The following is a 26,136-nucleotide window of genomic DNA, read 5'->3' on the forward strand; positions in this document are numbered from 1 at the left end:
AAGCCTACGGTAATTCTAATGTGGAATATAGTAATTTTTATGCATAAACAGAAGTGCGACAAAATGCACATTGTGATCCAAAATGCAAAATTAGTATGAATATGCTATTTTGGTGCAAATTCTGCAAAAATGTGCTATTTTACTGGCAAAAATAATATATTTCAGCAAAATCATCAGAAATACTCAAAACATGATGCATAAATCTTTTGACCGTTCCGATCGATGAAGAAAAGTAGCCGATCGATTTCTGCTTGCTGACTTTAATCGATATTTACAATGATAAGATCTGTATCGATTATTATCGAAATGTAGATTGAGTGTCATGGAAATAACAAGATAGACTCAGCGTTGTTTTCCTGTTGTTCAAAACTGAAACTAGTGAAGAGTACAAAGTCGAGCGATCGTTTAAGTTATGGGGTGCATGATAAAAACTGTGCATGAAAGGGCTCAGCAATATGCAAAGGATGGTTTATATGCCACAGATTCAGCGACAGTGTTTTGCAACTATTGTAATTGCAGAGTTGGGTGGGGAAATAAAAAGATAGCATTGTGAAACATGTTAAATCTGAAAAACACGTGGGTAAGCGACACGATAACGGAAGTTCAACCCCTGCTGCTAATATGCCTCAAAGAAAGCAATCTTCTGTGCTTACACAGATAGTTGTAAACGATGAAAAATTTCCAGAGATAACTTCTCGAAATGCACAGTTGAAATATTTGCCAAAGCAAATATACCTCTGGACAAACAAGAAAGCAAAGAGCTAAGAGCCTGGATTACTGAGTTTTCAAATGAAGAGCTGCCGTGTGTGAGAACTCTACGTGAAGTATATTTACCGGGTAAGTTTCAATTTCAACGATTGGGTACGGTTTAGATATTACAACATCAAAACCACGCACAAAACTGAAGGATACCGAATTTGAGTGCGATTTCCGTATCGAACTAAACCGTACCAAATTGATCCAGTAATTTTAAATTATTTTGTTATAATTTGAGGTCTTTCTTCCTTTCTAGAAGTTGCATCTGACCACCAGAAAAGAGCAGCAGAGACTCTAGTGGGGAAGAACATAAACATACTCTGTGATGAAACTACAGATAGAATGGGCCGTTGTGTTTTTATCATCATATTCTAAGTCCCAGCCAGATCAAAAAGAGAGCTGCATGTTATTTCTGTGAATTGTTGTGATGCAGGAAATGCTACAAACTGCTCTTGTGCTGTTTTAGAAGTTCTGCACAGTTATAGTGTACCATATGATGCAGTTAAAGTATTTGTTAGTGACAGTGCCCCGTACATGACCCGGTGTTATGAAACATTAAGTGTGGTCACAGGGGATCATTTAATGCATGTACAGTGCTGGGCACATAAGATCAGCTTGGTTGGCAATAGTTGGGTCGCAGTGATGACAGATTTAAATCGTGGCTGCGATGGTAAAGTCTGCATTTTTGAACACAAGATAGTGAAAATATAATTATTTACAATTCTTAACATCAAAGTATGGTGCTTCAAAGGAAGCAAAGCATTTTCCTGCACCTGTCATATCCCGATGGAATAGCTGGTTTCAGGCTGTCTTCTATTTGAGTGCTTACTTTACTGATATTGTTACGTTTTTCAAGATGTCTGACATGAAAGACAAACTGTGGTATTAAGTACCTGACTGATCTGAGTTACTGAAAAGTGAATAAGCTTCACTCCCACATGGTTTCTGTCACAGATCATGCAGCTGGATTGGTTGACCACCTTACTGAACGTGAAGGGTCTCTATATCCTACTTCTCATCTGCTTTACCCCAAACTGCATAACCTTGACGCCAGTTTTACCTTAATTTGTGAGAGGAATTTTTGTGCGGCAACTAATGATGCTTTGATTAAGCTCACTCCTCTACAGCAGGCTGCGTAGACACATTTGTCAAAGCTGCTCATTCTTCACAGTGCAAGCTAGCCACACTGAAAGCTAAAGATCCCACCAAAAGCATTTTGTGTCAATTTCTCAAGCTTTGTATCCAAAAAATATAATTTTGAATAACACTGATAAATTAGATGAGCTTGAGAAATTGTTTAGAGTAACAGATCTCTCACGAAACAATATCTGGTCTGGTTACTGTTCTCTGTAACATGCATTTCAAACCCAGATGAAATACAGTGAAAAATGTGATGTCATGCTTGCATTATCTGCAGTTCAGACAGAGTTCAGCATATTTGCTAAATACTGTCTTGAGTTGTTGTGGACCCCAAATGGTTACAGACATTTGAAAAAATGAAATGCCGAAGTACTGTCAATGCTTTCATTTCAACAATGAATTTGTATTGTGTGTGAACCAAGGACAATAGTTGCACTTCATAAACTTGGAATCGTTAAAATTAATAAAGTAAAGTAAACTCGTGTCCTCATCCCGAGGTGGCGCAGCTCTTTTCAGGCACACCCCCATTGGAGGTGAGCTGCATGTACCACTCCAACCACATACCAGCCCTCCTGCCATTCTTAAATTTCTGGCAGTACCGGGAATCGAACCCAGGCCTCCGAGGACGGCAGCTAATAACACTAACCGTTACGCTACGGAGATGGACGTTAAAATTAATAATACCATGCGATTATTTTAACTTTGTAAATAGATGCTAATTTTGGAAAAATAGATGCTAATTTTTCAGGTCACTAGGTATTGATAATCTATTTCCATCAGAGCTGGAAGAGATCAAGAGATGACCAAAGGTCGTCAGGCAAAGAATAAGATAAGTGTTTGAGAGAAGTGCAAGAACTGTCAAGTCATCTTGAAACCTTAAGGTCCCACGATGATGCAATACAACCATATACATTTTTCTCATCGTTCACCACAAAGCCAACTTTACTGGCATTGTGTAGGAATCCATAGATATCTGTGCACACTTCCTCTAGTGTGTTGCCTATAACCACAATGTTGTCTACAAATCAGGATTGTGTCTATCTGGGAGGGATCCATCTGTCCGAATGACATGTCTGAACCACTGCAACCTCCTCCTTCCTATCACCTTTTTTGAAGCTAGGGCATAATTACCCTCTTCCAACATTCAGCGATCACTTCTATTGATCAAATGTTGAATATCAGCAGTCCCAATAGTTCCACCACCGCTTCGCTTCCGTACCAGAACAGCTCGGCAGCGAGACCAGTACCACCAAGAGCCTTATTGTTCTTGTGAGCCTCTAGAACAATTTAAATCTCTCTTACTGGTACTTCCACATCGTTAACCTGAAACCTCCTCCTTTGAGTGGCCATCATTGTGGGAATGTACTCATTCAGCATTTGTTCAAAGGTCTCCCAATATAATAATTATAGTGAAAATAGCAGGGATCTCTAAATTAAGGACATTAGTGTTAAAAACAATAATAATAATAGTGATTTTATGTTGCACAAACTACTTTTATGGTTTTTGGAGAGTGGCCATGCAGTTTTCTGTTGGAAAAATGCAGATCAGTGATATTTTAAGTACCATAACAAAAGTGACATCCTCAAATTGTGGACTGCAAATAAAAATCTCTGGTAAATGTTCATTTCCCAATACACCAGGCTTGAAAGTTGACAACTTAACATTTGAATGGTTTTGTCATGCTCACAGCAACAGTACTTTACAAAATGGCAACTGAATCCTAATCCTAACAAAAGTGTCATGTTTTCATCTGAACAATCGCCAAACTGGCATGAAACTTTACATTCGTTTTTGTCATCATGAACTTTGGCACAACTGGTATTCAAAATATTATGGCATTACATTTGATTGCTCACTACCTTACAAGCAACATCTTATGAATCTGTCCAAAAAGCTCAAAACAGGTAATAATATCCTTCAGAAATTGTGGTTCAAGTTGGGGTTCCTCAGCAAAGACTTGAAGATCTTCTGCTTTGGGACTGGTTTTCTCCTGTGCTGAGTACTGTGCACCATTCTGGCTGAATAGCCAATAAATCCAAGACTCATTGATACTCCACTGAATGCTAGCATGCAGTTAATATCTGGTACTATCCACTCCACACCCGTTTACTGGCTCCCAATTTTATCGGGTATAATGCCACCTCATTTAAGAAAATCAGATGCGCCTTTTTTTTCTTCTTTTTTTTTTTTACGTTGCAAGTGATAAAAATCATTGTTATCCGTATTGAAGATACTGAATGTAGGATGCTAAAAGGTTTGTTTTTTACAATTTAGGAATTTATTATTAATTCCACTTGAGACATGTTTCGCCCTTCATTGAGGGCATCATCAGTCAAATTATCTCCTCAAGGCAAAAATCAGGTACCTGGTTAGTAGTTGACATGCACAAATTAATACATATTATTAATACACATTACAAAAATTAAGTATGAGAAACAGTTGTACAATAGTGATGGTTGAACATATAGGTTTATAGAATAAGAAGTCAGCACCAATGCGTAAAATTAAAATAGAGTTCGGCAGTGGTGCTCTGGAGAACAGTTGACGCAATCATAGGAAAATATAAAGTTTTAAAAATATTTACATTATAACAATCAAGGGAGAAAGGGTGTAGTGCTCGGCGTCAATGTTTGTAACCAAAAATTAATGTCAATGGTTGGTAACTATACAGTATTTACATTGGTGGGAAAGGGGGACCAACACTTCAATAAAGACAAAAACCTCAACGAGATAATAGATATTAAAAAAAACCCTTTATGGACAAATTCCCACCTTACTACAAAAAATGAATTTTCAAGGCAACAACTTGTCTAAAATCTTCAATACCACATTAACTAACTCACCCAGCACGTCGACAATTACCCCCCTACCCCCCACCTACCCCTTTCCCACCAATTCCCCCACACACAACGACAGCAAGCCCATACATCCTCCCACCCAAGCACCGCCCCCTCCACCACGACCCCACCGATACAACACGAGAAATAATAACCACTCGACCTTCAAAAACACAACAACACCCAACACAAGCACATAACATTCATCGCATTAACAAAATGGCATCAATACTATCCGCGTAACTTTCGAGTCCATATATCCCCCCCCCCTCCCTCTTTTTATAAACCAACACTATATCAACCAGCACTCCCAATACACAACAAGCTCGCCCCTCCACTCTACCTTCCTCCATTCTGACAGCTCACCTCTGCGCATGACTCCCCCCCCCCCCCCCCCAAAGCTCTCCACCCCTCCCACCGCCATTGCCAACCGCATGTGCGTATTACCGACTGAGCCTCCTTCATAGTGCACCAATACTCATCAACAATTACCTCTCAGCAACACATCAGGTATGTAACATAACATTTACTCTTCATTACTTACCATAAACCTTTCTTACACACCATCTAATACTATTAATTTTTTTGCTAGGGGCTTTACGTCGCACCGACACAGATAGGTCTTATGGCGACGATGGGATAGGAAAGGACAAGGAGTTGGAAGAAGGAAGCGGCCGTGGCCTTAATTAAGGTACAGCCCCAGCATTTGCCTGGTGTGAAAATGGGAAACCACGGAAAACCATTTTCAGGGCTGCCGATAGTGGGATTCGAACCTACTATCTCCCGGATGCAAGCTCACAGCCGCGCGCCTCTACGCGCACGGCCAACTCGCCCGGTAATACTATTAACATCTCAATTACAGATAACTTCCACTTCATACAATAAAACTTTCAACAACACGCCAGAACCCAGCTCACATCGGCACGAAAATGGCGTGCCACAACGGCTCCTCTTCGCATTCAGAATGAGAAGATGCCTCATCCCAGCTACAACGCTCTGACTCTGCAGTTACCGTACACATTCTAATCTCTCCACCGCAGTTCACAACACAAGCAACTCTATTCTATTTCACCAGACTAGCAACAAAAAACAATAACTTCATCCCGAGGTCCGTCATACTTTTTGCACGGAATAATATCAATTTAGTCTCACCGGCATCTCACACTGATGTCTTCACATAACATTCGAAGCTACAGAAGTCAACTAAAAGAATAAGCGAAAGTTTCAACCCGCAACATATTCCTAATAAGCAATTACCTACAAATAACTGTCATCACTGTTGCCATTCAAACGCACTGAATACCCACGAGTCTCCATCCACACAGACCAGTCTCCGTACCGATCTCGGTGCTGCAACCAGACAACTTTCAGCTTGAGTCCTATAAAACCTCATTTGGCTATGGAATATTTCCCTACCCCCGGTGATTTTAACTAAGATAAACCACTCTGCATATTCTGAAATGTCAACGCTACATTCTTCTTCCAACCTTTAAAACAACAGGACGCACTTGGTACTAGATTTTTTTTAAATATCCTTGCTCACCAAGCTGCTTTTGTGTACATATGTATATAAATTGTAAAATTCTCAACTGTTCAATTGGAAATGTAAATACTGTATAGTTACCAACCATTGACATTAATTTTTGGTTACAAACATTGACGCCGAGCACTACACCCTTTCTCCCCTGATTGTTATAATGTAAATATTTTTAAAACTTTATATTTTCCTATGATTGCGTCAACTGTTCTCCAGAGCACCACTGCCGAACTCTATTTTAATTTTACGCATTGGTGCTGACTTCTTATTCTATAAACCTATATGTTCAACCATCACTATTGTACAACTGTTTCTCATACTTAATTTTTGTAATGTGTATTAATAATATGTATTAATTTGTGCATGTCAACTACTAACCAGGTATCTGATTTTTGCCTTGAGGAGATAATTTGACTGATGATGCCCTCAATGAAAGACGAAACATGTCTCAAGTGGAATCAATAATAAATTCCTAAATTGTAAAATTTATATGTATTGAATAGGTGACAAAACAAACCTTTTAGCATCCTACAATTAGTTTTACGTCGCACCGATACAGATAGGTCTTATGGTGACGATGGATAGGCAAGGCCTAGTATTAGAAAGCAAGTAGCCGTGGTCTTAAGGTACAGCCTGGTATGAAAATGGGAAACCACAAAAACCATCTTCATGCCTGCCAACAGTGGGGTTCGAACCCACTATCTCCCGGATGCAAGCTCACAGCTGCGCGGCCCTAACCGCATGGCCCAAATGCTCTCATTCAAGAGTACAAGAAGATTGAAATGAACCCTCAACTGCCTGTTCTCGATGATATTCCCTCTCTCAAGATAACAAGGCTCAAGTCATATCATCCATCTTTGCGTGATGCTGTCACATTGGAGAAGAAGAATGGAGAAGTATTTGGAAAGTTGCCACAGACAGTTCCCTACACAACATCTTTTCTTGTGAACATCTTCCTGGTGGACATCATCTACGGCGTAAGCTTTGAACCACTCTGAATTGGGTGAGAAATCAAGGACGATGCAGGATGCCCTTTATAGTAGAAATTCTTTTCATCACCAGAGTGCGACAGTGGTGCCTCTCGGCAGACGATCCCCCATATTGTAAGTGAATGTGTACAACATTCCTACACAGGTAGCCCGAGTGACTCTTTGGAACCAACAGAGGAAGTCATACAGTGGATCACCCAACCGGACATTCTACTATAACTAAATCTTGCTCCCAAGAAACATGTTTCTTGCCTGTGTACATTTGTAAATATTGTGTATTTGTATATATTATCTAACTTTTTGTGATACGCCAATAATAATATTAATTTTATATGTTGACAAAGAAAGTAATTAATAAACTGTTTTCTGGAGTCATTTCATTTTAAGATAGTTATACCTACTTTACTGGTGTTAATTTCCTAAACTTAGCTATAATAATTTGTATTATAGTTTGAAAAAATACTTATTTAAAATTCCATAAAATTCTTACGTGATACATAAAATTTTATTTCAAATTCATAAACAGGAGGTAAAACTACATTAAAATCACCCATCTGAACTAAAAGCCTTGAAAAAAAAATAAAATTTTGTAACTTTGTATCTCATTTAATTAGTCCACATATATAAAAAATGAGTTAAATGAATTGGACTTACTCTCCCAAATGTTGAGTGATATTCCACCATTATTAAGACATGTAACATTAAATCCTTCAGTTGGTTTTATTTCTTCATTTTTACACTTTCCAGATGTAACTTGAGAGAGAATTGTACTCTTTCCAGATTTCTCCAAACCAAGCACAAGAATTCTCCTTTCTGGGTTTTCTTCCAACTGAAAATCAAAAGAAAATTATACAAAATAATACACCTATATTTTAAAGTATGCTTGCTGACAAGACAAAAAAGAAAAAGTGAAGGTTTGTTCAGAAGAATCAATGTCAAACTGTATACCTCATCACATGTTTTGGTCTTTTGTAATAAAATATTTCTTGTTCAACTCTTTAACATGCATTTGTCCAATACACACTCTACCAATAAACTTGGATAATTCTATTGTTAGGAAAGTAAAAAAGAAAAAAAAGCAGCTATTACTGCAATCTGTAGAGGATGTAGGGCAGCGGGTAAGCTATTATGACCAGCACAGTGAACAGATCATTGTCAAGGTAGACAATAAGCCAATACCCACCACAATAGTACAGGTCTATATGTCTACTAGTTCAGCAGATGAAATTGAAAGAATATATTAAGAGATAGAAGATTTAATACAATATATAAAAAGGAAATGATAATCTAATTGTGTGTTGGGAGATGGAATGCAGTGGTAGACCAAGGAAGAGAACGTAATGCAGTAAGAGAACTTAGACTGGGGCAAAGGAATAAAAGAGTTGGAAGGCTGCATCATATATAACTTAGTCCTTGCTAATACTTGGTTCAAACACCACAAACGACAGCTGTATACGCTGACAAGTCCTGGAGAAGCTGGAGGTATCAAATAGATTTCAATATGATTAGGCAAATACTCAGAAATCAGGAGTTGGGCTACAAGACCTTTCCAAGAGAAGACATGAAAATGTAATCTTAAGTTGAAGAAACTGAAGAAAGGAAAGCATGCAAAGAGATGGGATTTTAAAGGGATGGGATTTTAAAAAGTTGAAGGAAAAATGAGTGAAGCATTGTTTCAAGGAACATGTACAAGGACTAAATGAAAAGGCTGAAGGAAACATGATAGATGAAAAATGGACAGTCGTGAAGAATGAAATCCGTAAGCCTGCCGCAGAAAGTTTAGAAAGAAAGGCAAGATCAAATACAAATCAGTAGGTAACTCGGGAGATACTACACCTGACTGATGAATGGTGGAAGTATAAGAATGCAGAAGATGAGTAGAGCATTAAAAAAGGTGATTAAATGTACCGACACGAGGCGTGACGTATTTGAGTACCTTCAAATACCACTGGACTGAGGTAGAATCGAACCAGCCACGTTAGGCTCAGAAGGCCAATGCTCTACCATCCAAGCTACTCAGCGCGGCACGACCAAAAATTAAATGGAGCAGCAGAATTATGGAGAACTAGGAATAACCAACGGTGATACTGTAAGAGTCCAATTATTTAACCAGGACAAGATATTGAAGAAGTGAAGGTATACATAATGTATGTTATCAATTTGAAGTTGGACTGGGAACCTCCCTCCCAACACAGGATATCTCCCAGATACGGACAAATTGTTACGTTACTTCGATGTCTGTAAATTAGAAATTTCACTACATACGTATGCCAGCCAAGAAAGCCGCAGCTTGATACAAGACTCCTGTACTTCAATATTCTTTTGTTGTTAGGGACTCCAACTGTTCATAAGTTATCTGTTAATGACACTCCTGGTCTGGACAGACCTAGCTCTAAGTGTTACTCCCTTGGTCTAAATCATAGTACGGATCTTCCTGGCAATTGTATGCTATCATTTTAATAAGTGCTTTGGTGCTTTTATTAGACTGCAGTTCAATATCGCATCTATCTGTTAAGTTCTTTTTCAGAGTTGGACCGTGTTGTTTTATGTATCTTATGTACAGGTTGCAGACATTTCTAATACGCTGCAGTATTCTTTATCAAGGCAGCTGATGCACCCCCACTCAATCCAAGAATAATCAGTCACCGCAGGCAGCTGAAATCAACTATGAATGTGTTTGTCCTATTGTGTGTTACTTCCCCTCCCCCCACCTTCCTCTCTCTCTCTCTCTCTCTCTCTCTCTCTCTCTCTCTCTCTCTCTCTCTCTCTCTCTCTCTCGTTCTTTTCCAATCCGTATATGAAGGTGGTCACAGTGCCTTGCCTTATCTCTCCACTCCCAGGCTCTTATGATAAAGAATATGCAATCTATTTAAAATGTTGGCAACCTGTATATATGGTACATATAACAACATGGAGAAAGAATTAAATAGTAATTCAACAGAATGTGGAAACTTCACATCTAAGCTACATCTATCTGTGCTGAATTCTAGGAGTGATGCTGTATTTTATAAATTTCAGCCAATGGCAGAGGCTGTTGACATGGGTAGAATGGAAAATGTCATGATATTCTCTTCTGAAAGTAAGTTTATGTTTTGAGGGGAGGGTTGGTGGTTCCCTAGAATTGACAATGAACATATCACTCTCCCAAAGAGTTAATAGAGTTCAACCTCTCTTCTTCCAATACCGTTGATTCCGTGGAAAAACTTCTGTTACAAGAGGTGTTCAATGAAACAAGGTTGTAAAATTAATTGAACATTTGAATGGCAAAGAACATCTACCATAAATACAAGCGTATATTTTCTTCTTCTGTGGCACTACAGTCCAGGGTGAACCTTGGCCTTTCCAAGAAGCTTTTTCCATCCATTACGATCACATGTTGCCTTCCTCCAATTTCTGCATCCCAGCTCCCGTAGATCATCTTCCACTCCATCCAACCATCTTGTTCGAGGTCTACCTCGTCCTCTTTGTCCACCTGGGTTTCCAAAGACATTCTTCTTTGTCACCTAAGACTCCAATATTAATGCCACATGATCTGCCCATCTTATCCTCCCTGATCATATGATTTTTGTTGCTGGAACATCAGTGCATATAGTGTACATACAATTCTGCATTGTACCTTGTTCTCCATCATTCTTTATCATACACAGGACCAATTATCCTCCTCAGAACTTTCCTCTCAAATCCATCAAGCAGCCTTGCATCGGTTTCCGTCAGGGGCTATGTTTCTGAGGTGTAAGTGAGAACTGGTCTAACAAGGATTTTATAAATAGCAAGTTTTGTTGGACAGCTGAGGAGTCTTAACCAAAATAAATTGCTCAATGCAAAGTATGCCTTTGCTGTGATCAGACTGATCTTAATTTTGGTTGAGACATCATTAAAGCAAGTTACTGTGGAACCAAGATACTTGGACCTACCAATTCTTTCAAATTTATATATCCATCCAAACTGAAAGTCGTCAACATATTAGGTTGATAGGCTTTCCCACACGTCATATATTTTGTTTTGTCTTCATTTATCATCAGACCCATCTTCCTGCTTGCTTGGTTTAAGGCTGTGAAGGCTTCTTTCAATGCTGGTATTGTTCGTGTTACAATGTCTAAGTCATCTGCATATGCCAAGATCTGCACAGACTTGTAGAAGATTGTACCTCTGGTCTGTAGGCCTGCATCCCTGATCACCTTCTCTAGTGCTATGTTAAATAATATGCATGCCAATGCATCTCCCTGATGTAGCCCATTTTTCATTTCCAGAGGGTCTGAACAATTTCCTGTAACTCAAATGCAGTTTCTTGCATCAGACATCATTTTTACCATTTTCAACAGCTTTCCATGTATCTCCATCTCCTGCAGAGCACAGTAAAGATGGTCTCTATTGATGCTATTATATCGGCATTGCCAGGACAAAACCTCCTATGTGATAATATTTTTGAAGATATACTGACCCACAGCACATACATTATGAAGAGCGAGAATGCCTTGACAATATTCACACAATATTGCACCTTAGATGATAGAATCTTACCGGCCAAAGTTCTAAGCTAAAATATTTCACATAGGAGGTTTTGTCCCGGCAGCAATGATATGTATCCTTGAAGTCAATAAAGAGGTGATGGGTTCCAATTCTGTATTTGACAGTCTTCCCGAAGATTTGGCGCAAGTTGAATATCTCATCTATCCTTGACTTTCCTTGTCGGAATCCACTTTGATATGCTCCAATCTATCTATCCACCTGTGGGAATAACCAATCGAAAATGATGTTAGATAGCACCTTGAAAACCGATTCAAAAGGGTGATTCCATGGTAGTTTCTGCACTCCATTCGGTCACCTTTTTTTATGTATGGGACATATTATTCCGTCAATCCACTCGTCTGGTATCTTCTCCTGTTCCCAAATGAGAGTAATAAGATCAAACAAGGACTGCTCTAATGTTGCTCCTCTACATTTTAGCAATTCTGCTGGGATGCTATCAGTGCCAGGGGCCTTATTATTCTTCAGCTTTCTTAATGCTTCTCGAACATCCTCTATCACTGGGCTATCCAGTGACTTTCCATGGTCCAATCCTTGTTCACACTCATGGGAAGCATCATCTACTTGTTCTAGCTCTCTGTTCAGTAAATCATTAGTGTCTTCGCCATCTTTCCAGTATCTGTTTACTCTCGCTTATTATGTTTGAAGTAAATTGTCTTTGAGCACTGTTCACTTTTGTATAGAACTTTCTGGTTTCATTCAGCTTAACTTATATAGTTCCATACATTCCACGTCAAGCTTAGTCCATTCCCTTTTCTTTCAGCGATATATCGTCTTTTCAATCCTCCTTTACTCTCGGTAATCCTCCTACATTCATCAAATCATGTAGGTCTTAAATTGTCTTTCCATCCCCAGTACATACTTTGCTGATTTGTCTACAGGTGTTTTTATAGTTAACCATCTCTGCTCCATGTTCTTACTGACTTTTACAAAGGGCACTAGGAAAGTTTTGCAATGTGAGTGAACGCATTAGTCTTTTTCAAAATAATTTCCACCACACTCAATACACTTCTCCATACGTCGAAACCAGTCACTGAACCAACTCTGCCAATTTTCTTCGGTTACATTTTCACACTCTTGATCCCATGCTGCCAGAAACTCATAGGATGCAAAACGCCGCCCCTTTCAGCTTCATCTTCACTTCTGGGAAGAGTGCGAAGTCAATTGGGGGCAAGGACTGTATGGAGCACAGTCAACCCTGATCTGGAAAGAAAATCCATTGTTACATTAGCTCGATGTGCTGGAGCATTGTCATGATGCAAGTGCCAAGTGTTGAGCCATGACCTTGGACGGAGCTGCTTGACAGCCTGGATGACCTGTGGCAGACAAGTCTCACTGTACCACTTTGCAGTAACTGTCCTTTGTGTTTCTAGCACAACCCGAGTCAGGACACCCCGTTTAGTGAAGAATAATGCAATCATCCATTTCTTCAATGACCTTGACATTCGCACAGTCACAGGCGTACCCTAATCTTCAAACAGCCTCACCTTGTTCTGGGATTTTGTTGGGACATCGTAATAATAATGGTTCATGTTGTGGGTTACTGTAGTCACGTCCTAGTTCGTGAACCACGGGCAACGGCTGAGTGGCCTAGTAAGTGGTCCTGAGAGTCGGGATACCAGCTGCTATGGAATGGGAGTGGCCATCTCGGACATATTCTGAGTCATGGCCCTCCTTGTGCCCAGGCGGCTAGGACTACACAATTCACCGGTGGTCCATAACCTCACTTGGAGTATGTGCAAGTAGGGTAGCATCCTGCTTCATGAATTTACTGAGCTCAGAACATTTTTTGCAAGCCTCGGACCTATGGGAGTAACGGAGTCCCACTCTCATTTGACAGGCGAGGGACTCCTTGAAAACAACTTGGCAAATGAAATGGAATTCAATGGGGAGCTATCAATATTAATGGGGCTTATGGAAGAAAGAAAGTAGAACTGGCTGAGTCAGCAAAGAGGATGCATCTGGATGTGCTAGGAGTAAGTGATATTCGGGTAAGGGGAGATAACGAGGAAGAGAAAGGAGATTATGAAGTGTACTTGACGGGTGTTAGAAACGGAAGGGCAGAGTCTGGGGTAGGGCTGTTTATCAGGAATACATTACACGCAACATAGTTTCTGTTAGGCACGTATATGAGCGAATGATGTGGGTAGAGTGTCAGTTGGAGGAATTAGGACTAGAATTGTCACCATGTATTCACTATGTGAGGGTGCAGATGAGGATGAAGTTGACAAGTTTTATGAAGCATTGAGTGACATCATGGTCAGGGTCAACAGCAAGGATAGAATAGTGCCAATGGGCGATTTCAATGCGAGAGTTGGGAATAGAACTGAAGGATACGAAAGGGTGATTGGTAAATGTGGGGAATGGGAAGCGTTTGCTGGACTTCCGTGCTAGTATGGGTTTAGCTGTTACGAATACATTCTTCAAGCATAAGGCTATTCACCGCTACACATGGGAGGCTAGGGGTACCAGATCCATAATAGACTATATCTTAACAGACTTTGAATTCAGGAAATCTTTTAGGAATGTACGAGTTTTTCGGGGATTTTACGATGATACAGACCACTATCTGATCTGTAGTGAACTAAGTATCTCTAGGCCTAGGGTAGGGAAAGTGAAATCTGTCTGCAAACGAATAAGGGTAGAAAATCTCCAGGACGAGGAAATTAGACAGAAGTACATGGATATGATTAGTGAGAAGTTTCGAACAGTAGACAGTAAGCAGGTTCAGGATATAGAAAGTGAATGGGTGGCATACAGGGATGCTGTAGTAGAAACAGCAAGTGAATGGCTAGGAACAACTGTGTGTAAAGATGGGAAAAGGCAAACATCTTGGTGGAATGATGAAATGAGAGCAACTTGTAAACGTAAAAAGAAGGCTTATCAGAAATGGCTCCAAACAAGGGCCGAGGCAGACAGGGATTTGTACGTAGATGAAAGAAACAGAGCGAAACAAATAGTTGTTGAATCCAAAAAGAAGTCGTGGGAAGTTTTTGGTAATAACCTGGAAAGGCTAGGTCAAGCAGCAGGGAAACCTTTCTGGACAGTAATAAAGAATCTTAGGAAGGGAGGGAAAAAGAACAGTATTTTGAGTAATTCAGGTGAATTCATAATAGATCCCAGGGGATCACTGGAAAGGTGGAGGGAATATTTTGAACATTTCAATGTAAATCATCCTGGTGATGTTGCGAACAGCCAAGCTCATGGGGAGGAGGAAAATGAAGTTGGTGAAATTACGCTGGAGGAAGTGGAAAGGATGGTAAATAAACTCCATTGTCATAAAGCAGCAGGAATAGATGAAATTAGACCTGAAATGGTGAAGTATAGTGGGAAGGCAGGGATGAAATGGCTTCATAGATAGTAAAATTAGCATGGAGTGTTGGTAAGGTACCTTCAGATTGGACAAAGGCAGTAATTGCACCTATCTATAAGCAAGGGAACGGGAAGGATTGCAACAACTATCGAAATATCTCGCTGATTAGTATACCAGGCAAAGTATTCACTGGCATCTTGGAAGGGAGGGTGCGATCAGTTGTTGAGAGGAAGTTGGATGAAAACCAATGTGGTTTCAGACCACAGAGAGGCTGTCAAGATCAGATTTTCAGTATGCGCCAGGTAATTGAAAATTGCTACGAGTGGAATAGGCAGTTGTGTTTATGTTTCGTAGATCTAGAGAAAGCATACAACAGGGTACCGAGGGAAAAGGTGTTCGCTATACTGGGGAAGTATGGAATTAAAGGTAGATTATTAAAATCAATCAAAGGTGTTTATGTTGACAATTGGGCTTTAGTGAGAATTGATCGTAGAATGAGTTCTTGGTTCAGGGTACTTACAGGGGTTAGACAAGGCTGTAATCTTTCACCTTTACTGTTCGTAGTTTACATCGATCATCTGCTGAAAGGTATAAAATGGCAGGGAGGAATTCAGTTAGGTGGAAATGTAGTAAGCAGTCTGGCCTATGCTGACGACTCGGTCTTAATGGCAGATTGTGCCAAAAGCCTGCAGTCTAATATCTTGAAACTTGAAAATAGGTGCAATAAGTATGGTATGAAAATTAGCCTCTCGAAGACTAAATTGATATCAGTAGGTAAGAAATTCAACAGAATTGAATGTCAGATTTATGATACAAAGCTAGAACAGGTCGATAATTTCAGGTATATAAGTTGTGTGTTCTCCCAGGATGGTAATACAGTAAGTGATATTGAATCAAGGTGTCGTAAAGCTAATGCAGTGAGCTCGCAACTGCGATCAACAGTATTCTGTAAGAAGGAAGTCAGCCCCCAGACGAAGCTATCTTTACATCTGTTTTCAGACCAACTTTGCTTTACGGGAGTGAAAGCTGGGTGGACTCAGGATATCTTATTCATAAGTTAGAAGTAACAGACATGAAAGTAACAAGAATGACTGCTGGTACAAACAGGTGGGAATAATGGCAGGAGGGTACTAAGAATGAGGAGATAAAAGCTAATTTAGGAATGAACTCGATGGATGAAGCTGTACCCGTAAACCGGCTTCGGTTGTGGGGTCATGTGAGGCGAATGGAGGATAGGTTACCTAGGAGAATAATTGACTGTTATGGGGGGTAAGAGAAGTAGAGGTAGACCAAGACGACAATGTTAGGCTCAGTTTCTAACGATTTAAAGATAAGAGGTATAGAACTAAATGAGGCCACAACACTAGTTGCAAATCTTGGATTGTGGTGACGTTTAGTAAACTCACAGAGGCTTGCAGACTCTAATGATAATGTATGTATGTATGTATGTATGTATGTATGTATGTATGTATGTATGTATGTATGTATGTATGTATGTATGTATCGTAATAATAAAGCCAAGTTTCGTCACCTGCAATGATGCTATTGACATTACGCGAAGTCCCATTATCAAACTGTTTTAGCATTTTTCGGCACCATTTCACTCAATGTGCCTTTTGTTCCTCTGAAAGTGAATGGGGCACCCAAAGGGAACAAACCTTTCTAATATGGAGATGGTTGTGTAGAAGTGAATGAATGGCTGGTGCAGGTATGTGGAGGGTCTCTTCTACCTGCCGATATGTCAACCGCCTCTCTTGCTGCAACATTTTCTTCACAACTTCAATGTTTTCCTCAGTCACTGATTCAGGCGGTCGCCCAGAATGAGGATCGTCTTCAACTCCAAAATTTCCCCTCTGGAACTCTTTGTACCAGTGGAAAATTGTTGTCCGATGTGGACAGTCTTTCCCCAGCACAAGATTCATTTTCTCCAGGCACTGGTTAACAGTTAATCCACGAACAAAATTGTAGTGGATAATTGCGCGATGTTCTCCTTTAGACCACAATGACATCTTAACTTGCTTTCATTCCCACTGCTTGGTAATAACTGGTGTGAAGGTTGCGCCTTGCTGTCTTCTAGACCAGTTTTCACCCCTCTTTTCATCCCTCACCTTAACAGGGGTGTCCAGCCAACCATTTCTGCGTATTGCAAGACTTTCCTAGTGCCCTTTGTATTGTTTCTTGATCTTGTTCTAAGGCCTGAGATACTTTCTGGCAGTACAATTTGCAAGTTTCTGTTGATTTCAAGGCTGCAATATTGTACCTTTCTCTCCTGATTTGTCATTCTTTTTGGGCATTTGATACTCACTCTTATCTTAGCCATCACTAAAAAATTATCTGAATCCACATTAGGTCCACGGAAAGTTCGTACATCCATCAAGTTTGGTTTATGCCTCTCGTTTATCAGTATGTGATCAATTTGATTGATATTTACGCCATCAGGTGATTTGCATGTGCCCTTATGTATCTCCTTATGAGGAAATCTGGTAGAACCCACTACCACATTCCAGAAGGCTGCGAAAGAGACCAGTCTTATTCCAACGTCATTAGTAGATTCATGCTTACTATAGGCTCCAATTATGGGCTGGAACATGGCTTCTCTTACAAGTTGTGCGTTAAAACCACCTAGTACGATCTTGATATCATTCCATGGGCATTTATCATAACCTTTTTTAACAGCATCATAGAACTCATCTTTTAGGTCTTCACTAGATTCTTCTATTGGTGCATGTCCATTAATTATACTGTAATTAAAGAATCATCCTTTAATTCTAATTACTGACAGCCATGGGTTTATAGGCATGAAGTTAAATCACTAAATGTTTCAGATCTCTATGAACAAGAAATTCTGTACCAAACTCATGTTTGCTATCATCACAACTATAGAACATAGTATCCTCTTTCTTTTCCAATACACCACTCCCTATTCATTGAATTTCTTGGATGGTGATGATACTCTCATTGAGATTCTCATGCTGGTCTAATTACCTTTTAATGGATCCTGGGCTATATAGAGATCGAAACTTCCAGGTACCAATTCAGAGATCAGTTTTCAATTTTGTATTTACCATTTTTTGTCCAGGATAAATGCCGTGACATCGTCTGTTAATCCGTCTGGCTTCAGCTCTTTGGAATTTCATAATTTAGTTTTTTTACGAGAAGAGGGTGTTAACCTCAGGCCCAACACCCAACCTGGAGGATCAGGGTATCACTCCTAGTCTGGATCATCACCACAGACCTGTCCAGCTTGGGTGGCCTTACCAGGAGCATATGCTCCCGCCGGCATAGCTCTAAGGATCATTTAAACATGCAAGCCTCCTAAACACCCAGTAAAATGTATTTCCCCTTCGTCGAGGTGGTGATACCATTGGGAGGTTTTTATTTTGATTATTCTAAATTATTTGTAACTAAATATTTGCCTGCGAGATATGAGAAGTGATTTTACAGCCTTTACAAACATTACAGCTTCAAGAGGTACATTAAGTTAATCATTCAGCCTGTGTGTGTAAATTTAGCACACTTTCTTTACTGTGACATTCTCGAAAAGGGAGTGTAGTCTGTTAAATGGTTCCATTATGTTATCCCCGTATTCACAATCCAGCGTGACACACAAATTCTTTGTTTGTTTTAGAATCTTGACTTTCAGATTATAATTGATTTTCTTTCTTGCAATCTGAAATTTGTTTTTTAAAAGGCATATGTGAATCTAGATTGTTAGATTTCTGTAGGTTGATGAGGTTGAATAATTTACTTTTTATTTCATACCTAGTTTTTTCTTGTTTGTCAAAAGGAAGTTGGTTGATTGCCAATTCGGATTTGGTTGAGGAGGTGATAAGATTATTGAGATTACAAGAATTCAGCCAATTAGGTTTGTGACCCTTAATCAAAATTTCCGTTTCTGATTCATTCAAAGATATATTCGTTAGGTTAGTGAAAGGGGGATGGAAACAATATGGAGTATTGGTGGGGATCTGGATACTGCAGTGGATAAGTTACTGAATCATTGAGCCTGTTTAACTTCTTATCCTAAAATGTGTTGTTTCTCAGCTAAAATGATTGACAGTTTTTGATTAACATAAATTTGGAAGGAATCCCAATGAAGTTGCGATATAAGCAAATGTAGCTCCAGGTGGGTTTCATATAATTTAGTATTGAGGAAAACCTTCCTTCTAGATAATACTTGCTGGCCTGAGTGGCTCAGACGGTTGAGGCGCTGGCCTTCTAACCCCAACTTGGCAGGTTCGAGCCTGGCTCTGTCTGGTGGTATTTAAAGGTGCTCAAATACCGTCAGCCTTGTGTTGGTAGATTGACTGGCACGTAAAAGAACTCCTGCAGGACAAAATTCCATCACCTTGGTGTCGCCAAATATCGTAATAATAGTTGGTGGGATGTAAAGCAAATAATAATAATAATAATAATAATAATAATATAATAATATTATATTATATTATTATTATTATTATTATTATTATTATTATTATATAAAATCTAATTTCATCTTTAAGCCAGATTGTTTTCATGTGTGTCATTGGTTCGAGTTGAATTTCTATTTCTTTTTGTGAACTTTACAAAAAGTTTGGTGTCAAATTATTCATCAAAAACTGTTTCAAAAAAATATCTGCCAATTTTAGCTATTTAAACTTGACATGTATAATGTGTGACATGGCTATAGATTAATCCATTCATTTTCTCCTTTTCTGTCAGTCCTTCAATACCAGTGGTTTCCAAATGGTGGCCTGTGATGCCATATTTTGCGGCAAGGACTTTAAAGAAAAATTTTAAGAAATGTGAGGAAAATTTACAAAAAAATATTTGATAGTTTGTTCAAAAATGTATGAATTTTTATACCCATAGACCCAAGTCAGAACTAATTCATTCTTTAATATTATTTCCTGTTTTTAAGTATTCACTTGCAACTGTTGATATCGTGATCATATGTACTGTAAACCACACTACAGGAATATAACTTTCAAGTTTTTAAATCCCACATGCACTGGCCAGGATCTAAACCTGGACGCCTTAGTGAGAAGCCAATGGCACTTGATTACCGTGCACTATGACCTTTAACCCCTCGCCAAGACCCTAGTAATACCTGGGTGGTACACCGATACCATACACAACATGAGACAAAACAAGTAAACTTAAAATACAGTCATGCAAGAGGTCTAATGTGAAACAGTAGGTTGATTCTCTGTTTATGTCACTCATCTGACATGAGGGCTGTTTTTCTCTTTCTTTTCTGAGCTCCCAGCAAAATACCACCAATAACAGTAATTCAGCGACATACTGAACAATACGAAGAGAAGCGACAATTCATATGGACGATTGATGAGTACATAATATGTATTCCTAGGCTGCAAAATGGTAAGGATTCAATAAACCACCAGCTGAAAACGGCAACAACTAGAGATATACCTTCAACTATTCCAGTATTTTTTTTTAAAAAAAAAAGAGTGGAAGCATAACAGATAACCTAAGTTTACAAGGGAAGTTACCCGCTTGAATAAAATTTGGTGAAGTACCACAAATGCATAAAATACACATATTGACGTAGAAACTATAATAAATCACTGTGTTTTGAACAGAAGAATCTAAAATCTACAAAAAAAAAAAAAAAATGAGGATATCCAACAGAAGCGTATATTTGTCAAATACGCCTCTGACAGCAGCAATTTTACAACTTCCTCTTCAAATTAGCAAACACGCAATCTTCTAATGGAAGGCAATTATCAACTTCTATAAAATAATAGTAATTTTAATGTCTTTATATAGCTGATCATAACCTAATGGCCATTGACCGCAGAAATATTTGTTAATTATGCTATAACACACGTACCCTGGAAACATCCTCAAATCCTTCATCAATGCTTTTTGATTCCCTCTTCTTCCAGTATCGGTATACGGCATAGGCACACGCACCTAAGGTGACACCGGATCCAATTATTATAAGCGATTTAAGTTTACCACACCAGCTGGACTCCATGATTGTTTTCTTGTTTTCGACTGCATTAAAAGATGGCGAACGATGCAGGATGGAAATTGAAAACAGGGATACCAATATAGAATATAGCATAATCTGACATCTGTGACATAGCAGTAAGTCAGACAGAAACAGCACATAACGATAATATGTTCTGTTATTTTCTCCATCTCTTTTAAATCGTGCTCACGCTGCGATGTACAATAGAGGGGGGAAATGTAGAATTGCGTCACCAAGTTAAAGAATGCTGAGGTATCCACGTAATCTATCGCTTCTGGCGAAATAATTATATTTTAAACATCTCAAACAGAAATCAGTGACCGCTGAGCAGGATACAGCCTGCCATAGACAGAAAACGACCGGCTTTGTTTCTAGCTTTCTGATCTAAAGGTCGTGGGTAGGGTGGAGAGGGGGTGTCGGCAGATTCAGAGTACCCAAAAGTGGCCACAGCTGGTCTATGATCTGATACCTCTGCATTCCAACCGACCAGTCGAGCAGAGGAGCAGTGGCCATGAATTTACCATGGCTCTATTCCTCTGTTTCCAGGAGATATCGGCTGTCCTGAGAATGATTTACCATGGTTTTCCATTCGCCTGCACTAAGGCAAATGCCAGGACTAATCCTAGTACACGCGACGGCTGCCAATCCCCTACCTTCTCTATAGATCATCTTCAGCGTTCCAAATCTCCCCGGCCTGAAAGAAGTCATTACTGTACTCTCTAAGAGGCTTGCTGTACCCCATAAGGGTACAGAATGAAAACTTTTGTAGTTAGTTAGTTAGTTAGTTAGTTAGTTAGTTAGTTAGTTAGTTAGGTCATGGGTGTCAGCGGATGCAGAGTCAGTTTCAGCTGTAACGGTAGCCACAGCTGGACCGTGGTTCGACAGCTCTGCATTCCGACCAGCCAACAGAGCAGAGTAGGCTTCGGTTTACCAATGGCCGTGGCTCTACAACTCTGCATTCCGGAGACAGAGAGGTGTTGGTCCCACTGTTGGCTGTCCTGAGAATGTTTCCCATTCTCTTGCACCAAGGGGCTAATGCCAACCCCCTCACCTTCTCCGTACATACCTTCACACTCCAAATCTCCTTGACCTGAGATAAGGTGTAACCTTCTAAGAAAAAGCACTCTGAAAACATTCTGTAGTAACAGAAGTGATAGTTATTCATGGTCGACAAGTAGTTACAGCTTGAAAGAGAGCTCTGCATTCGGGAGGCGGTGCTCTGGTCCCACTGTCGGTTGTCCTGACAATGGTTTTCCGTGGTTTCCCATTCTCCTCAATAAAGCAAATTCTGGGACAGTTCCTTTTACTGTATAGGCAGCAACGGCTCACCTTTCACCTTCACCTCACTTTACCTCAAATCACCGCTAGACATCTCCTGGCCTGAGAGAGAGCATCAACCTCCAAGAGGCCCATTGTAACAGAATTAAAGCTACAGTATTTTTAAAAATTTTAAAGTCGTGGGATCAGTTTCAGCTCTCATAAAGGATTAATAATATTAGCCTACTGCAACCCAGATCAACAAGAGGAGGAGAAAAGAATCAGTCGCTATGCTTGCAAAGCAATTTCAAAACATACAGGTATTCTTAAAAAAAAAAAAAAATCCATCTTTACACAATTTAGACTTTGCTTTAGACCTTATAATCCCCAGGAACTTGTGATTTGTAAGTCTAAAGTGGCGATCATTGACCCTAGCTACATGACTCTGGGAATGGTTTACCTTACATTCCCCACTGTTGGTGGGGGGCAGTAAAATACACCCATGGAATCCTCTGCCTATCGTAAGAGGTGACCAAAAATAGGGACCCTAGGGGCTCTCAAATTCAGTGTGGGATGGCAGCCACAGGGTCTTAGTTGAGTATGGTATTTGTTTCACTTACTCGTGTTCCATCCTATCTCCCTTGGTCCACTCTTGTTCTCTTCTGACTCTGATGATATTAGGTTTGCGGGGTCTAGAATGTCTTTCATTTTTACACCCTACGTGGCTCTTTCCTTTCTTTTCTCGATTCCTTCATTCTTCAAAGTGTCAGACCTCTTCCACTTTTCCTGTGATTAATGTTAAGAGAGGATGGTTGCCCAGTTGTACTTCCTCTTAAAACAATAATAACCGCTAACAGAATGGTTGCCTGCCTAATTGCACTTCCTATTATAATTTTAATCACCACCATCACAGATAATCATAATAATAATAATAATAATAATGTTATTGATTTTACATCCCGTTAACTGCATTTTCAAGGTTTTCGGGGACAAACCACAGACATACCGGTACAACTAGACGATGCCCTCCTGTGGGTGGAGGCAGTAGAATACATCTTCAGTATACTCTGGGTGCCACAAGAAACAATTAAGAGGGGACCCCAGGGGCTCTAAAATTTGGAGCATCAATCAATCAATCAATCAATCAATCAATCAATCAATCAATCAATCAATCAATCAATCAATCAATCAATCAATCAATCAATCAATCAATCAATCAATCATCTGCATTAAGGGCTGTCGTCCAGGTAGCAGATTCCCTATCAGTTGTTTACCTAGCCTTTTCTTCAACGTTTTCAAAGAACTTGAAAATTTATAGAATACTTACCTTGATAAATTATTCCAATCCCTTACTCATCATCCTATGAATGAAATTCTTCTTCTTCTTCTTCTTCTTCTTCTTCTTCTTCTTCTTCTTCTTCTTCTTCTTCTTCTTCTTCTTCTTCTTCTTCTTCTTCTTCTTCTTCTTCTTCTTCTTCTTCTTCTTCTTCTTCTTCCAGTCTTCTAGGTTGGGTTGTGAATCAAGGACCTCTCCACCAATCCCTTTCTTCTACTTTTGCTCCTCTCTTCTCTCTATTCTCCTTCACCGAATCCATCCACCTCTTTCTTTCCCTGTCGTCTTTCTCCTATTATTTTCTCCATAAATACTCACTTTAGAACTCTATTTTCTTCCATGCTTATCATGCATCCATGCCATTTCAGCTTACCGGTATCTATCTTGTCTTGCAGTTTAAGGAATCCAATTATTCTCTCTCTGATTTCTATGTTTCTGATTTTATTCGTTCGTGTCTTCCCAATTATTCCTGTAAAGAATTTCATCTTGGCTGCTCAGATTCTGCTTTCATCATGTTTTGTTGTTGTCCATGTGCCCACCCCTTATGTCAAAATTGGTGTGTAATACACTGAGTAAACAATTTTCCTGCATTTTTCTGAGATATCCTGGTTTTACACTACACCTCTCACACACAGGTAAAACCCATTGGCTTGTTGGATTCTTTCCAATTTCTTAATTTATTTTCCCATCTTCTGCAAGTATACTCCCCAAATATTTGAAGCATTTTGCAACTTCTAATTTCCTTCCATTTACAGTACTTCAGTATTCCCTCTTCCTTCTCTATTACCTCTCATCATCACAACTGACTTACTCTTCTTCACACCTATAAATAAATATTTGCCTCAATTTGCCCTCTTGAATTCCAATTTTTTTTTTTTTTTTTTTTGCTAGGGGCTTTACGTCGTACCGACACAGATAGGTCTTATGGCGACGATGGGATAGGAAAGGCCTAGGAGTTGGAAGGAAGCAGCCGTGGCCTTAATTAAGGTACAGCCCCAGCATTTGCCTGGTGTGAAAATGGGAAACCACGGAAAACCATTTTCAGGGCTGCCGATAGTGGGATTCGAACCTACTATCTCTCGGATGCAAGCTCACAGCCGCGCGCCTCTACGCGCACGGCCAACTCGCCCGGTCAATTCCAATTTTATTATGATCTTTCCTATTTTAAAAGCTCCACTCAAGCTTATTCTTCTACTAATGTCATTCTATGCCATTGCACCACTGAGAGCTTGGAGTGTACCACTTAGTCGAGCATCTCATCTCCTCACTCCCAAGATCTCCCAGCACAAAGTTTGCAACATTTGCATAACACTATTACTTTGTCAGAAATCATCCAGAACTAATTGTGCTGCTTTCCTTGTGCTGCAGTACAGTAGTCCTGGTGAGGGTTCCATACATTTAATCCATACTCTAATTGGTTTCTTACCAGAGACTTACTCACCCTCTGCATTACATCCTTACTATAACACATAAATAACCTTACAACCATGTGAAGACATCTGTAAATTTTCATAACAACCTCGTTAAAATGATTACCCCAATGACAATCATTCATGGAGCAAGTTGGCCATGTGGTTAGGGTCACACAACTGTGATCTTGCTTTCGGGAGATAGTGAGTTCGAACCCCACAGCCGGCAGCCCTGACAGTGGTTTTCCGAGGTTTTCCATTCTCACACCAGGCAAGTGGTGGGGCTGTACCTTACTTCAGGCCACGGCCGCTTCCTTCCCACTTCTAGCCCTTTCCTATCCCATCATCGCCATAAGACCTATCTGTGTCGGTGCGACGTAAAGCAAATTGAAGATCATTCCTTATATTAACACCTAGATACTTACAGTGATCCCCATGAGGTACTATCACCCCTTCAACACAGTAATTCAAATTGAGAGGACTTTCCCTCTTGGTGAAACTTACAACCTGACAAGCTGTAACAGCTGAGATGACATGTTTGATCATTCCTGTCATTCCTCAAACCATTTCTTTACCAATTTTGAGGAGTGTTTCAGATCATCATCCTGCTAAAAAATCCAGTTGACTAGTGTATTTTCCTTTGCGTATGGTAGCATGGTTTCATTTTGAATGTCTCAAAAAAAAAAATGTTTTGCCATCACGTCTTTAATCCAAATTATGGGGCCTACACCACTACGGGAAAAGCATCCTCAAACCATGGTGTTTCCACCTCCAAATTTGACTGTCTTCATTGTATGTTTGGGATTGTTGATTATAGGAGACTTTAATGCTAGAGTTAGGAATGATAGAGGAGGATATGAAACAGTTATAGGAAGCCATGGAGAAGATCAGGGAAATGATGAAGGGGAGATATTATTAGACATGTGTCTGAGAAATAAATAGATCATCGGTAATGGATGGTATAAGAAAAGAGATAGTCACAAATTTACCAGATACAGTTGGAGCTTGCAACAGAAATCCATAAATGATTATATAATAATAACGGCAGAAATCAGAAGAT

The 26,136-nt window shown here is 39.6% G+C and overlaps 1 protein-coding gene across 1 annotated transcript in view; it reads right to left on the bottom strand.

Annotated features, from left to right (window-relative positions):
- The window catches only part of LOC136869933 (uncharacterized), a 35,937-nt gene extending 14,850 nt beyond the window's left edge, over nt 1-21,087 (bottom strand). Inside the window, exons 1-2 of the mRNA XM_067144886.2 lie at nt 20,934-21,087; nt 7,915-8,089 (exon numbers count right to left, since the gene is read on the bottom strand). Of these exons, the coding sequence (XP_067000987.2) occupies nt 7,915-8,089; nt 20,934-21,080 (322 nt within the window). The 5' untranslated portion in view covers nt 21,081-21,087. The remainder of the gene's footprint in view (nt 1-7,914; nt 8,090-20,933) is intronic.
- Nucleotides 21,088-26,136: the final 5,049 nt, after the last annotated feature.

This window comes from Anabrus simplex, chromosome 1, assembly GCF_040414725.1.
Source record: "Anabrus simplex isolate iqAnaSimp1 chromosome 1, ASM4041472v1, whole genome shotgun sequence".
NCBI lineage: Eukaryota > Metazoa > Arthropoda > Insecta > Orthoptera > Tettigoniidae > Anabrus > Anabrus simplex.